The sequence below is a fragment of the Homalodisca vitripennis genome, chromosome 5 (assembly GCF_021130785.1).
Source record: "Homalodisca vitripennis isolate AUS2020 chromosome 5, UT_GWSS_2.1, whole genome shotgun sequence".
In the NCBI taxonomy this organism is placed as follows: domain Eukaryota; kingdom Metazoa; phylum Arthropoda; class Insecta; order Hemiptera; family Cicadellidae; genus Homalodisca; species Homalodisca vitripennis.
In genome coordinates this window covers 183,246,822-183,261,708 of record NC_060211.1, presented here as the reverse complement: position 1 = coordinate 183,261,708, position 14,887 = coordinate 183,246,822, and the positions used below count along the sequence as shown (strand labels likewise).

General features: G+C 36.7%; 1 protein-coding gene across 1 annotated transcript in view; it reads right to left on the bottom strand.

Annotated features, from left to right (window-relative positions):
• LOC124363774 (probable H/ACA ribonucleoprotein complex subunit 4) overlaps positions 1-14,887 on the bottom strand; it is a 30,879-nt gene continuing 15,992 nt past the window's right edge. The window contains 2 exon segments of the mRNA XM_046819036.1: positions 1-7,063; positions 8,458-8,585. Of these exon segments, the coding sequence (XP_046674992.1) occupies positions 6,553-7,063; positions 8,458-8,585 (639 nt within the window). The 3' untranslated portion in view covers positions 1-6,552.

The following is a 14,887-nucleotide window of genomic DNA, read 5'->3' as shown; positions in this document are numbered from 1 at the left end:
AGGGAACATTGACGTGTGCAAGAAGATTGTCAAATAGACCAAGAAGTGGTCAGTATAGTACAATAGTACTGGTGAAAAATTTTTGGGTCATAAACAGGATTTGAACCTGGGCAATTGCATCAGGTCTACCAAACGTGCAAAGATCAAGGATCAATTGAGTTAATTGGTTAGGATTGGCAAATTTTCATTGCACCAAGCGTGTGTCTCTTTTAAATTGTATGCAATTTTAACTAATAAAATACATAAATCTATGTTCCACTTGAATTTGAAGGACATCATTTCTTATTTTCAGGAACAATCTGTCTCCAAATCGTAGCTGTCTCTTAAAGTTTTAATTGTCCCAATTGTGAGCAAAGCTCATTTTTACTCGCCTAAAACATTACTCTGTATGGACCACCAACCTCAAGTTGACCTACTTAACAAATGACTAGAGTTTGGCACATGCAAGGGGACTATCTCGCTGTTGGTACCCCACCTGTTATCTTTCCCTTACATTTTATAGGAACGTTCAAGAAAAATAAACTTTGCTATTCACAACTAAACAAAACAGAGCAGTGAGATCATTGTATTTACAGTAGTTCACTTATAAAATGGACACTAAAACTGGAGAAACAAAATTGTAACAATGCACTGTGCATGTTTCGTACTATCATAGATAGATTACGTGTAGAGTTACTAGGAAGGTTTTTGTTGTGACGGTAGTCAGAATCCTTAGAAATAACTTTCGTGTTATGTTTTTGAGTTGAAAACAATGATTTACTAAGAATACATTGTTAACTAAGTAATAGTAATAGTTAACTTGTATAGTCTCTGCAGCAAGCAACCTTAATCTAATCTGGTCCTTTATAAGTGAAGACGGCAGTTTTATGCATTTTACAGTTGCAGTATTGACACAAACCCAACCTCAAATATGTGCCATCACCAGATTCCCCCATATTTTAAGCTTGCCAGCCATCCATCTTAAGGACTCCCTCCAGGATCTGAGCGTCAATTATAATAACAACTCTAGGACATTCCTTAACAGGCTCGACCCTTCAACGGAGCTTTAAGTCTACCAAAACCAATTCGTCAAGACCGGACTACGTGACCTAAACAGAAACCTTGATTGGCCGAGAGCTGCAGAGGGGTTTACGAAGGAAATTTGAGGTACTGACTGACTTCCACATCCCATCGATAAGAATACTTTTTGGAGGCCGATTATAGCTCTGGACTAAAGTACCCCAGGTTCTACTAGCATCACGATTCTAAAATGTGGATTACACGTGAGGCAATAACTAATAAACGGCAATATGTGATTTAAAATGTGGCATTCACGTGTATGCTTTTAGGAAAACATTTGATTTTAAAACCATCCCAATTCAAAACTATTATTTAGACAATAAATATTTATGGATGTAATTAGAATTTAAAGTTATTCGTGGTTAATGATATCTCGTCCACTAGTGGATTTTAGCCGGATTAGGCTGATACAAGTAAATTACGAATCGTTCTTCTGAAACCCGCCAACAATCAAACCGGATTAAAAGTCCAATAATAGACCCCAAGTATGTCCTTGAGTGAAACCCAAGGTTCATGTCGGGCTGGTTTATACTTATACTGGGTACATCAAGGAGCGATGTGTCACATTTGGGCAACCTATGGATGTCCATCATTAACCAAAATGTCAAGATATTGGGGTGAAAGGGTTGATCGATAGGTCCTGTCTACTTCGGAGGATAATATTTTGGACCTCCTTCAGTGTTAAAGACTGCTGCTAGCCTAGACATGAGGGAGTACTGTCCCCTACTGGAGGAGGATGGAACAAAGCTGGCCTCCCTCTTCTGACGTGACATGACCGAGATAATGGCCCGCTCTCTCTCCTCATGGAATCTCGACAGGAGGCGAGCCCTACCAACAACCCTCCTGAATTTCCTTTTACTCTGTCAGCAAGCGCAAAGCACCTTTTAGAAGTAAGTGCGTGGGAAAGTCATTAGTTTCTTGTCCGGAGTGACAAAGAAATAATCTTGAATGGGGATATCTCAGTAATGCAGCTTTTACTGGACCCAATACGCACAAAGCGGCCAAGAGATCTCAACTTACCTTGTCACTTCATTAAGATCAAGACTGAAACACAAGAAAGAAGAGCTTAATTGCAGGCACTTCATAGATAGAGTTCGAATGAGTAATCGTTATCAGATCAAATATTACGTAATCATCCGTCTTGTTTAGCCTTCAAATAAGGATTTCAAAAGCTTTGAAAACATTCTTAGTAACCCTAATTAGACAATTAATAAAATAAATGCAACCAAATATGACACGTAAATATTGTACTATAACATAGTGTTCTTACACTGATAAACTAATATTACTAACACCGAGTTTCTATATAAAAATGATATTTCTAAACTGTAAGTAAAAATATGTTTACCGATACCAATAGGCTAATATACACGATCGACGTCTACATACTCTCTGGTGGCCTAAGACTAAGATATCGGGCTGTCATATAAAAATCTTAATAAATCTTATACATCAAGATTAGAATATACAAATTAGGATCGTGTGTCCCGTCGTTCTGTTATTGCTAGGTTTCTTAAACCACCAGCTCTCAAAAATAGACTTTATAAAACGGCACTAAGCTTTACAATTCATAAAGACAATTGGCTTGAATGGAAATCAATCAATTCGGTAACTTAATAAGTAACTAAGAATAATTTATATTATACTTACTTTTCAAGATATATTTATCCTCGTTTATTCATTATTTTTGTAGCATTTCAGTATAAATACAACAAACAGCAGTACTTTACTTCAAAATTCGTGAAATTTAAGAAAATAAATAATAATAGTATAACGTGGCTTTGGTCCAGATTGTGAGTTGAGTAAAGAAACTAGTATGACATTATGAAGCAGTTAATGCGCATGCGCGGTCGAGGCAATAACATCCAACCAGTCTGTCCGTTGAGTTTTTATTATTCTCTCTAAAAAGATTTCGTCTGTTCCTGGAACTTGAACTGGTCTGGGTTGAAACTTTAATACTGCAGGTGTTGAAATAGAACGTAATAAACTAACCACAATATTTGTCTACTGACGGAATAGTCAGGGGCGTAACTATGGGGGGGAATGATGGGGATATATCCCTTAAAAGCAAAGCTCTAATTATTTCAAAAATATGCGTATAATAACAATCCAAATTGAGTGAAATACGGCAGTTAAATGTTTTTACTTTGAAATAGGCCTATCTAATTAATAAAAATGTTGATATATTCATATTTGTTCTATACCCCCTGGTAGGCCTATAAATGTGCTCTTTAACAGATCCATTCCCCTACAAAGCTGTGTTTTAGATACGCCCCTGGAAACCTTCTACACAACTATTCCTGTTCTTCATGAGGTTTGTAAAGGGCAATATAGCTTTCTTCTTTCTTATATTGTACAGGGTGATCATAAATCCGTTATTCTTCCTATCTTTACTAAACGATTTGATAGGTTGAAATAATAAACCATTAAGCCTGGTGAATATATCAAACTTAGGGTTTAAATTTTGTTTTTCACTTCATTAAGATTGTTTAAAAGTAAAAATAACAACTGTGAGTTATTACAGTTTGAAAACTTTATATGGTCGTTATTTTGAAGAAAAGACATCTTTTTAAACTTTTTACTTGATTACTCTGACAATTTCGCAAACTTTAAACATGATAGTTTTGTTAAATTGAAGGGTACGGTTGATTTGTTAAGAATACAAATAGACAAACATGCGATAAAATAGACAAAATAAAACTTACATTTCTTATCTATTTCGGCCTGAAAAATACTCTGGTGAAGTTTAATATGATAATTAATTTATTGTGTATGTGTAACTTATGTTATCTTTACACTTAGGCTATACCTGGATAGTTTCTTTACTCAACTCACGGGTGTATATTAAACTAACAGTTTTATTACTTACTTTATACAGTGTTTGATTTGGTATTTTACCATGCTGTTAATAATTTTTGGGAGTTATTACTGCAATAATTAAGAATAAATCATAGTGAAAATGAGAAATAAAAATTTTCAATATACACTGCGATATCGATTGATAATCTTTTTCACGAGAAACTAACTACCTGTAGCAGTTTTTATTAACAACAAATTATACACTCATTTGCGACTAGTTTAGAATGGAAAGACACGACTGTGTTTGTGCTGATTTAAACAGAAAACTGTTTAGCGTAAACATAGTAAATAATACTTGGAATTAAACAAGATCAATACCAGCCTGTATACACTGCCCTTCAGACAAAGTACGAGTACATTCTACCTTAACGCGACCTTCGAGTCCAACAATCTGCTTACAAAAAAGGGTAGATGAAAAATTACAACTAACTCTCTTATTCTATACTACACAGCGAACCTACAAAAGATTACAAAATATCGCTTACGCTACTACGCTAGTGTACGCAAAGTGTCTAACTAAGGCCTCGTCACCATTCCTGGAAGTCCAAATCTGTCTCCAGAATGTTGTACACATAACTGCGAAATATTATAATTCATAATTAGATCCATAAAATGTTCAAGAATGGAGACCAATTTATGCCTCGACTAAAGAAAGTCTCTGAAAATAAGATGTTTCATTGACATACATTTTCTTTCAAAGTAAAAAATAAAATAAATGATACTTGTGGCAAAGAGAACTTTCCAAATAAAAGATCGTGTCAACAATGGTCACTTTAGTAATTTCAATAAAAACATAAGCTTACAAGGGACAGCTTAGTCATGTGGGATTGAAATAAAACATTTAAAAATAAAATTCGTTACGATCGCATTCGTTTACAAAAAAAAATGTTTTTTTTTGTTTGTTGAGAATTCTTCCTTTTACAACTCGCAGTACAGCTATCATTATAGACTAAAAAACTGTTATTTTGACAACCGTTAATGTAAGCAAATACTACTTACAAAATACGTTTTACACTGTCCCAATGTACAACATCCTGGAGAACATTAGTGTTTTATTTCAGCTGGTCAGCCAATTGTTATAATGTATCAATGATTATTTAACTGTTTTGTACGAAAAGTAATTTAAACCATAATTAATTACACACTGCAAATTAAACGCTTAATATCTCAAGTTCTTCTTCTAAATAACAACTGAAAACAACAAAACAATGTTCACTTGCTACAATATCACATTCTACTTCCCTTCGACCTGTTTCCTCTTTGGCGATTCTTCTTCTTCTTCGTTCGTGTCCAACAACACTCCGGTCTAATACAGTATATTTTATATCTACGTTAAAACGCAATACTGTAGTTAAAGTTATATTAAATTGTGAAAAGATAAAAAGTTAATTGACTATTAATTATTACTTTAAAATTGATTGCACAATATGTAATGTTTGATGCCGATCCAGATCGCTTATCAGCAAGATATGTCAGCCACATACCGCTAGGATACTACAAAAAATAGACTTTGTCATGACAATGTAACAGATAAGGAACGTTGAATCGTACTCAGAAATATGACATTGTCAGGTTAACGTGACATAAACTATCTTACAGATGGACCTTTGAATGTTAAATACGATTTTTAATTCTGATAAAGACCGTGATGTAATCAATTCACACTGATATTTTCAACTAACCTCAAATGTGAACTAGTCCAGTATTAGAGTGAAGTACTAACCTAGATTACAGGATGCAATTCACTGTTCTGTTGAAAGCTCGAATTGAAAAATATAAATTTATATATTTATATTTGTATTTTTAAGCTATAATTTAGTTGCCAGGATGTGATAGGCGGATTTTTTTAAACTCATTTTTTGATTTGAGCAGGAACAAAGCATATATAAAGTCTAGCAAAAGGGGAACACCTTCCACGACCAATTAATTCACCTATCGTGCGCATTAAGTTTCTTCACTTACCTCATAGCTAGAAAGAGTACGGTACGCATACATCATTTGAGACTGTAAAATCCAATAAAATCAACAGTGGTTTAGTTACCGACGTATTTTTAACATATTAAGTGCGTTCTCACTTAATTGTTATTCAACTCCTGACTTGGTCGTTATCAACGACAAACATGTTGTTTTGTAAGGTTACACTTTGTAGGGTATATTGTGTGTTTGAAGTTAGGCAAACTGTTATATATTGCAGAGTATCTTTACTCCAATTATTACTACAGATAAGATTCAGTCTGCTTTACTACCTTGCTCTCGATTTACTATACAATGCGAGGTGGGCAAAGTCAGTTATGTACCCCCTCACTATTTATAATAGACTGACAACTGCTACTAAAATACTTTGCTCAGTACATCCTAGTTTATATTTCGATTAAATATTGGAGATATGATTTCGATATTAATAAATATTAACAATTGTTTGTGATATATTTGTAAATTTCTCATCTCAAAAACATTGTAAACTGAAAGTAACTTTGAATTTAATTCAAGATTTTACTTTCAATTAATTTACTTTAGTTTGAGATTTTTGTGAGGTGTTTCACTATTTTTGAAACATTTTCAGTTTATGTCACTTTAACCTTTATCAATGTGAATATTTCTCTCTTAATGAAAACAAATTATTTTAATAGTAAATTATTTCTTAACAGCTTCGTCCTTCTTATCCTTTTTGTCACTCTTTTCCTTCTTCTCGACTTTTTCTTTCTTTTCACATTTCTCCTTTTTAGCTTCCAGTTTAGCTTCTTTCTTAGCATTCTTCTTTTCGGCTTTAGCTTCTTTCTTTATCTCCTTTTTCTCCGCTTTCGTCAGCTCTTTCTTATCCTCCTTGGGCCTTTCGGGTTTGGGCTCCTTCTTGCTTTCCTTCTTTTCCTCTTTTTTCTCTCTCTTGTCAGCCTTTTTACACTTCTCTTCTTTGGTCGAAGGTGTCGGATCTCTTTCTATGTTTTCTTCGTTATTTTTCTTATTGTCACTGCGTTTCTCATCTCTGTGCCGTTCTTCTTTCACTCGTTGTTTCTGATTTTCATTCACCTTCTTCTTTTTCTCCGGTTCCTTATTGGGAGGCTTCAGGGGTGATCGGAAGTACGTTTTATTGTTATTGCTCACGAGGGGTGTTGTCTCCAACTGAGTCACTATTTTTTGTGCGCATCTGAAACACAATAACAATGTTATTTATTGTTTTAATTATAGTATTACCGATTTATATTTCTTGGCTCATGCATATTATGGGGTTTTTGGGTGTAAACTTAATAGATAACAAATTCACATGGATTACAATCTCAGCTCATGGTAACATATGAAAGAAACAGTTTTTTTATCGATGTTAAAATAAGGGCTGATGTTAAAATTTATTTCGAAAGGTTGTCATATCCCACACTATACACTCCAGATACCCTAATCATGATTTAAAAATGTAATAGAATAAATAATAAACAAGTTGTTATAACCCAACTTGTATTATAATTTTATTTTAAAATTGATTACGGGAAAACCGGTTGATAGGAGAAGCCGAAATCAACTCATATCCTCTTCTTTAAGTGATAATTAATTGAGAAAAGCAGTAGATGCTATTAACGGTTACAAAATAGATAGTACCTTAGAGTGTCACAGGTTTTAATGTTTAAACATATGATCTGTCGTTACATGTAGTACGTAATTTTAAAGTCTAGTATAAATAAAAATTTTAGTTGAAAAGAATAAAAATTGTTCAGAGCCGCTTCAGAATGATGGTCGTAAACGTATATAATGTAAACAGTAACTGAACAGCATCTTCTTTGGAATCAATTAATAGATAAAAATGATTAATTATTTATTTAAACTGAAATGACCGAATTGACAATAACAGGTTCTGATATGTTCGTTAAACATTTCAGAAGAATGTATTTCCAAGCACTGTCTTGATTTCATAGATTACAAACCCTGTATCATTTTAGACAGGATGGTCATTAATGTTCTTCATGGCTTAAACACAAAAATATTTTAGGTTACATATAATAAATTACATACATGATGTTTCTCCCATAAGTATGCGTTTGCGTTTGTTCATTTATAAATCAACAATGGATCAGTTTTATGACTGAACATATCAAACACATGGTGGAAATAGTTGATACAGCTCTAAATAACTAGGCTTTAATACATGGTTTTTAATTAATAGTAGTATTTACGGACAAGACAACAAAATTTATTATTTAAAATATTTTAATTCCAATTTGATGTGGTTCACATTGAAAAGTTGTAATCTCATAGTTAAAATTTAGTTTAATCTTAACAATTACAACCCCCATAAACTTAGTTGCATTAGAACAAAAATAAATACGGTTTTGAAAATGCTGTTATTTTTTACATAAATTTTGTTTGATTAATCAATGTATTATATTGTGTGTATACTTTACAATGATTTATATGACTCTTTAAGTTTCTTGTACACTCTGTATTTACTGCATTCAACATTATAATTTGTAGAGGTGTACTTTGATTTCAAACTGTCCGAAACAAGTTATGTGGACACCGGAGGTAAGCAGGGGATGTATAACTACCGACCGGATTCTGGTTGAAGTAGAACGTTCCTTTCCAGCGCGGAATTCTCTCTGGAATTCCTGGATGGGCGGCAGACGAGGCTTCTCCTGTGGTTCTACCCTCACAGGCTCCTTGTACTCCTGCAGACGGTGCTGGAACATGGAAAGAACCATTGTGGGTTCGTTAGATCATGAGGTTGGAACAGGACCATTGTGTGTTCGTTAGATCATGAGGTTGGAACAGGACCATTGTGTGTTCGTTAGATCATGAGGTTGGAACAGGACCATTGTGTGTTCGTTAGATCATGAGGTTGGAACAGGACCATTGTGCGTTCGTTAGATCATGAGGTTGGAACAGAACCATTGTGTGTTCGTTAGATCATGAGGTTGGAACAGGACCATTGTGCGTTCGTTAGATCATGAGGTTGGAACAGGACCATTGTGTGTTCGTTAGATCATGAGGTTTGAACAGGACTATTGTGTGTTCGTTAGATCATGAGGTTGGAGCAGGACCATTGGGGTTCGTTAGATCATGAGGTTGGCAGGAACATCATGTGCGTTCGTTAGATCATGAGGTTGGAACAGGACCATTGTGCGTTAGATCATGAGGTTGAACATGAGGTTGGAACAGGACCATTGTGTGTTCGTTAGATCATGAGGTTGGAACAGGACCATTGTGCGTTCATTAGATCATGAGGTTGGAACAGGACCATTGTGTGTTCATTAGATCATGAGGTTGGAACAGGACCATTGTGTGTTCGCTAGATCATGAAGGTTGGAACAGGACCATTGTGTGTTCATTAGATCATGAGGTTGGAACAGGACCATTGTGTGTTCGTTAGATCATGAGGTTGGAACAGGACCATTGTGTGTTCGTTAGATTATGAGGTTAGAACAGGGCCAGTGTGTGCTCGTTAGATTATGAGGTTACATCAATAATGGTAGCGTAGCTATGGTGGGAAGAGTGGAATGTTGAGTGTTGAGTTTAGCTCCAGATCACCTTCCTTAATGTCTGACGTCGAAACGACGTAAAGAGTTCATTTTTAGCTTTTCGTTGCAGACATTGTTTGATCTTTTCAGACAAACATGACTCCAGATTCTAGGAGTCAAGTCTGTGACAGCGTCAGATGCTAGACGCTGCTCTAAGAGGAAGGTGAACTGGATCTGTACAACATTCACAGTCAATGTTAGGGTTGAGCTAAGTCAAGGGTCAAGGTCATATTACAAGTAGTATTATTCGGTGCCAGTTCATTTATTGGACTTTTCAAGGTAGTATTCATTAAATTCCTCTATATGTATGTACTTCGTATTCTTGCAGACTGTGGTGCAGACTTACATCAAATCATTGGTAGATGCCCACTAAAAAGAACGTTAATGTAGTGTGCAGTTTATTTCTGGCCGGGGGTGTGTGTTCTATGTTTACAAATATTATAATAAAGGGAAAAGATTTCTAGACGTTCAAACATAACAATACTAAAAATTTAATTATTTCATTTACCATCGACAGTTATTGATTCAAAGTGACACCTAAAACTGTCAATAGGCCTATATGTTAAACGTTTCTGTCAAGAAATTCTTCGAAAATGGGTTGCATTACATAAATAGGAACATTGCATTATTAATTTTGAGAGTAAAAATACAAAGTGAAAACATTGTAAATGGTCTTATTAGCGAATTACGTCAGAGAAATGATTTTTTGGAACGTCCTAGTAACCCAAAAGCACAGAAAAGTAAAACGCAGACCAATACTACAGTAGGGACCACCAGAGAGTGCAGTTGAGGGAGGAGCCTATTTGGCGCTTGACCTCGGAGCAGCCAATGAGGGCTGAGCTGAGTAACTACGTTAGTTTGAGGTTTGTACATCACAGCACAGAGATAACGGTCTGTGTGTGTGCCGTGCACTCTTTCGTGGCCCCTACTGTAGTAAGTACATAATGAAACTTGTATATTATGTATTTGTCTTTATAAATATATACAAATCTGTGTGTGCGTGTGTGTATGTAGCCATTTTTAGGCCACATTTTACGCGATTTTCTCCAAATTTGTGAAACGCTTCCTTTTTTATTATTTTAACCAGTGAAATTTAAATCAAGAAAACTCAGTTTATATTTTGTTAACAAGAATTGCAGTATAGGAACTGCTTTCGCGTGTGAATTCTTTTACCCACCTCGAAGAAAGGAATCCTGAAGGCTTTCTATCTTAAGTAGTTCTCGAGAAAATTTTCGTAGAAATTTAAACTGGTAAAACATAGGCAGTGGCAAATAGTAGGCAGTAGGCAGTAGTAATGGGCATTGGCCCTAATTTGACAGCTATTACAGGGGTAGATTATCAGTAGTATTAGCTTCTGAACAGCGCTACTGTTATGTAGGCCAATATATTTACACTCATTATTAACGATGAAAGATAAGGTAAATTCTATCGTAAACATTAACAAACCATCACAATATATAGTGATGAAAAGAACAACGTTATACTATACAACAGTCAGTTGTACGCAAATAAGAAACACGCCTGTTTAGGCAGTGGCGTATATAGACAATTATTTTGGAGGGGGCTAACGCACTGAGTGGTTTAGGAGATATAAAACATCTTCTAAACGTAGGTAGGTGCTCTGGAATCTTCCCCTGATATTGTAGAGCTTTAAGACATCTGTAAGTGTTCTAATTTAAAACAAACTACAGGATGCAGTTTTAATGGTTGTGCTTAAAATTAGGGGGGGGGCTTGAGTCTCCTGACCCCACCTTATTTACGCCCATGTGTCTATAAGTCGCGATGACGTGGGTCATATCAAGATGGAATTTCCTGCTCAGCCACATTTACCTGGACGTTTACAGAGGAATGTGCGTCGTGTGGCACAGTAGTGAGATTGTATTGTGTGCGTGTCTCTGCTAACTTGTAGTAGGTACCTACTTCTCAGTAACCGTTACAAGTAGTCAAGTAACGATTACAAAATATTCATCAGTTACAAAATCAGTCAAAACATTATGAGAAACACATTTTGGGTACAATTAATTTTAAATTAAAATAAGAATTAACAAAATAATTAAGTTTAAAAATATATTGAAGCAGACTATTTTATTGTTTACAAAAATAACAAAAATAAATAATTCATTCATAAAAACTAGTTTATCAAAAGCAACATGAAAAACACATTACATCTTGTTGTTCCAGAATACTATGAAATTAATGTTATTTGTAAGCTGCTGGCAATTAGTGTTATTGTGTTCGTAGAGACTTAGAGAGGTCTCTCAGTAAACACATTTAAATCGGTTACATCTAAAAAGATAACTAAAAAGGTGGGAGTAACTTGGAGTATCTGTAACGTCAAAACGTGATGGAGATCAAGTAACTGTAACGGAGACAGAGTAGCTGTAACGGCGACAGTAACTGACATAGCAGTAACGGCGACTGTAACGGCGACAGAGTAACTGTAATGTAACGGCGACAGAGTCTGAATAGCTGTAACGGTGACAGAGTAACTGTAACGGCGACAGAGTAACTGTGTAACGGAGACACAGTAGCTGTAACGGCGACAGAGTAACTGTACAGAGTAACTGTAACGGCGACAGAGTAATGTAACGGTGACACAGAGTAACTGTAACGGAGACACAGTAGCTGTAACGGCGACAGAGTAACTGTAACGGCGACAAAGTAACTGTAACGGCGACAGAGTAACTGTAACGGCGACAGAGTAACTGTAACGGCGACAGAGTAACTGTAACGGCGACAGAGTAACTGTAACGGCGACAGAGTAACTGTAACGGACAGTAACTGTAACGGCGACAGAGTAACTGTAACGGAGACGACAGAGTAACTGTAACGGCGACAGAGTAACTGTAACGGAGACACAGTAGCTGTAACGGAGACACAGGTAGCTGTAACGGCGACAGAGTAGCTGTAACGGCGACAGAGTAACTGTAACGGCGACAGAGTAACTGTAACGGCGACAGAGTAACTGTAACGGCGACAGAGTAACTGTAACGGAGACACAGTAGCTGTAACGGAGACACAGTAGCTGTAACGGCGACAGAGTAACTGTAACGGCGACAGAGTAACTGTAACGGCGACAGAGTAACTGTAACGGAGACACAGTAGCTGTAACGGTACAGAGTAAACTGTAACGGAGACACAGTACTGTAACGGAGACACAGTAGCTACGGCGACAGAGTAACTGTAACGGCGACAGTAGTAACTGTAACGGAGACACAGTAGCTGTAACGGAGACACAGTAGCTGTAACGGCGACAGAGTAACTGTAACGGCGACAGAGTAACTGTAACGGAGACACAGTAGCTGTAAACGGAGACACAGAGTAGCTGTAACGGCGACAGAGTAACTGTAACGGCGACAGAGTAACTGTAACGGAGACACAGTAGCTGTAACGGAGACACAGTAACTGTAACGGCGACAGAGTAACTGTAACGCGATACAGAGTAGCTGTAACGGAGACACAGTAGCTGTAACGGCGACAGAGTAACTGTAACGGTACAGAGTAACTGTAACGGCGACAGAGTAGCTGTAACGGCGACAGAGTAACTGTAACGGAGTAGAGTAACTGTAACGGCGACAGAGTAACAGTGACGGCGACAGAGTAAATGTAGTCAATGTAACGGAGACACAGTAGCTGTAACGGCGACAGATTAACTGTAACGGCGACAGAGTAACTGTAACGGCGACAGAGTAACTGTAAATGGAGACACAGTAACTGTAACGGCGACAGAGTAACTGTAACGGCGACAGAGTAACTGTAACGGCGACAGAGTAACTGTAACGGCGACAGAGTAACTGTAACGGCGACAGAGTAACTGTAACGGCGACAGAGTAACTGTAACGGCGACAGAGTAACTGTAACGGCGACAGAGTAACTGTAACAGAACTGTAACGGCGACAGATTAAATGTAACGGCGACAGAGTAACTGTAACGGAAACAGAGTAACTATAACGGCGACAGAGTAACTGTAACGGCGACAGAGTAACTAACGGCGACAGAGTAACTGTTACGGCGACAGAGTAACTGTTACGGCGACAGAATAACTGTAACGGTGACAAAGTCAATGTAACGGCGACAGAGTAACTGTAACGGCGACAGAGTCAATGTAACGGCGACAGAGTAACTGTAACAGCGACAGAGTAACTGTAACGGGAACTTTGAGTTTGAAGTAACGGTTACTCTTGGGACAAATGAGTAACTGTTACAGGAGCCCCGTAACATGTCTGTTATCTTGTGTTGGGTGTCAGGTAGATGTTAGAGTTTTGAGTATATATATTTCTGTCACAAAGTATGATGTGTTTTAAGGAGCGGCCGATCCCCTGTAAAGCCTTATTCTGCCGTCCTCATTGACCAATGGCTTGTGCGAGGATCTTATCAACAGAATAAAAGGGAGAGTTCGATACAGTACAAGGTCGATGTTACAGATAAAAAGTGCTTTGGTCTCAGACAGGATTTGAACCCTTGCTATCTCTAACTGAGACCCAAAGTCCAACGTCTTAGATATCTCGGCCATCGGCACTCCCAATTGACATTCTCATTACCATCCTTAGTTGAGTTGTTAATTAAAGTACATACTTTATACCAGTAGCGTGTATAGAAAATTATTTTGGGGGAGGGGATCACACATACTGGATGGTTTATGAAATATAAAATATTTTCCAAAAACAACAACTCAGAAAGCTTACCCCTAGAAATTGCTGAGCTTAAAGACCTGATAATTTTTTCAGCTTTAAAACAAACTGCTGTGTGCAATTTTAATGTTTTTGTTTTAACATTTGGGGGGGGGGGGGGGCTGAGCCCTTTCTTATATATGCCCATGCGTTATATTGTACTTTAGATTTCGATTCCTAACGAAGAGAGCAGCAGCCACTGGTTTTCGAAACGTAATATTTACTCTTTTTAAATAATATTATAACAATTCAAAATGCCTTATTATCCTGTTATATATTTGAGAATTGTCTCCCTTCACGTCAGCGCTGCCGAGCAGAGTAACGCCCTGTGTTCGCCCTCGGCTCAAATGAAAGCTCTCTAATGATTCTCCCAGTTCTTTTATTCTCATTGTGTCACGCTCCGGTACGATTTCTGTTATTGTTCCAGCCTTCGAGCGATCTCTCTCATTCATCCGCGTATGAATAAAGTAAGAACAATGGATGTTGTAGATTGAGTCATTAGAGATTTAGGTCCATGTTTGACGAAACTACATTCTAAAGTCAAAAAAGGAAGTCGAAGAGTGCTACCTATTTATATACATTGCGTCCGAAATAAATTTATAAATAAAAATCTAGCAAGTAACTCTTTATACAATCTACTAATAATAATAATAATAATAATATCCTTTATTGCGTGAAACAATTACAATATTGCATGGCATGCGTCAACGTAACTATATAAAGTAGATAAGTACATCAGATAAATGATATTGGTCAAGGTAAATACATACAATGCAATACGATTCTTGTATGTAC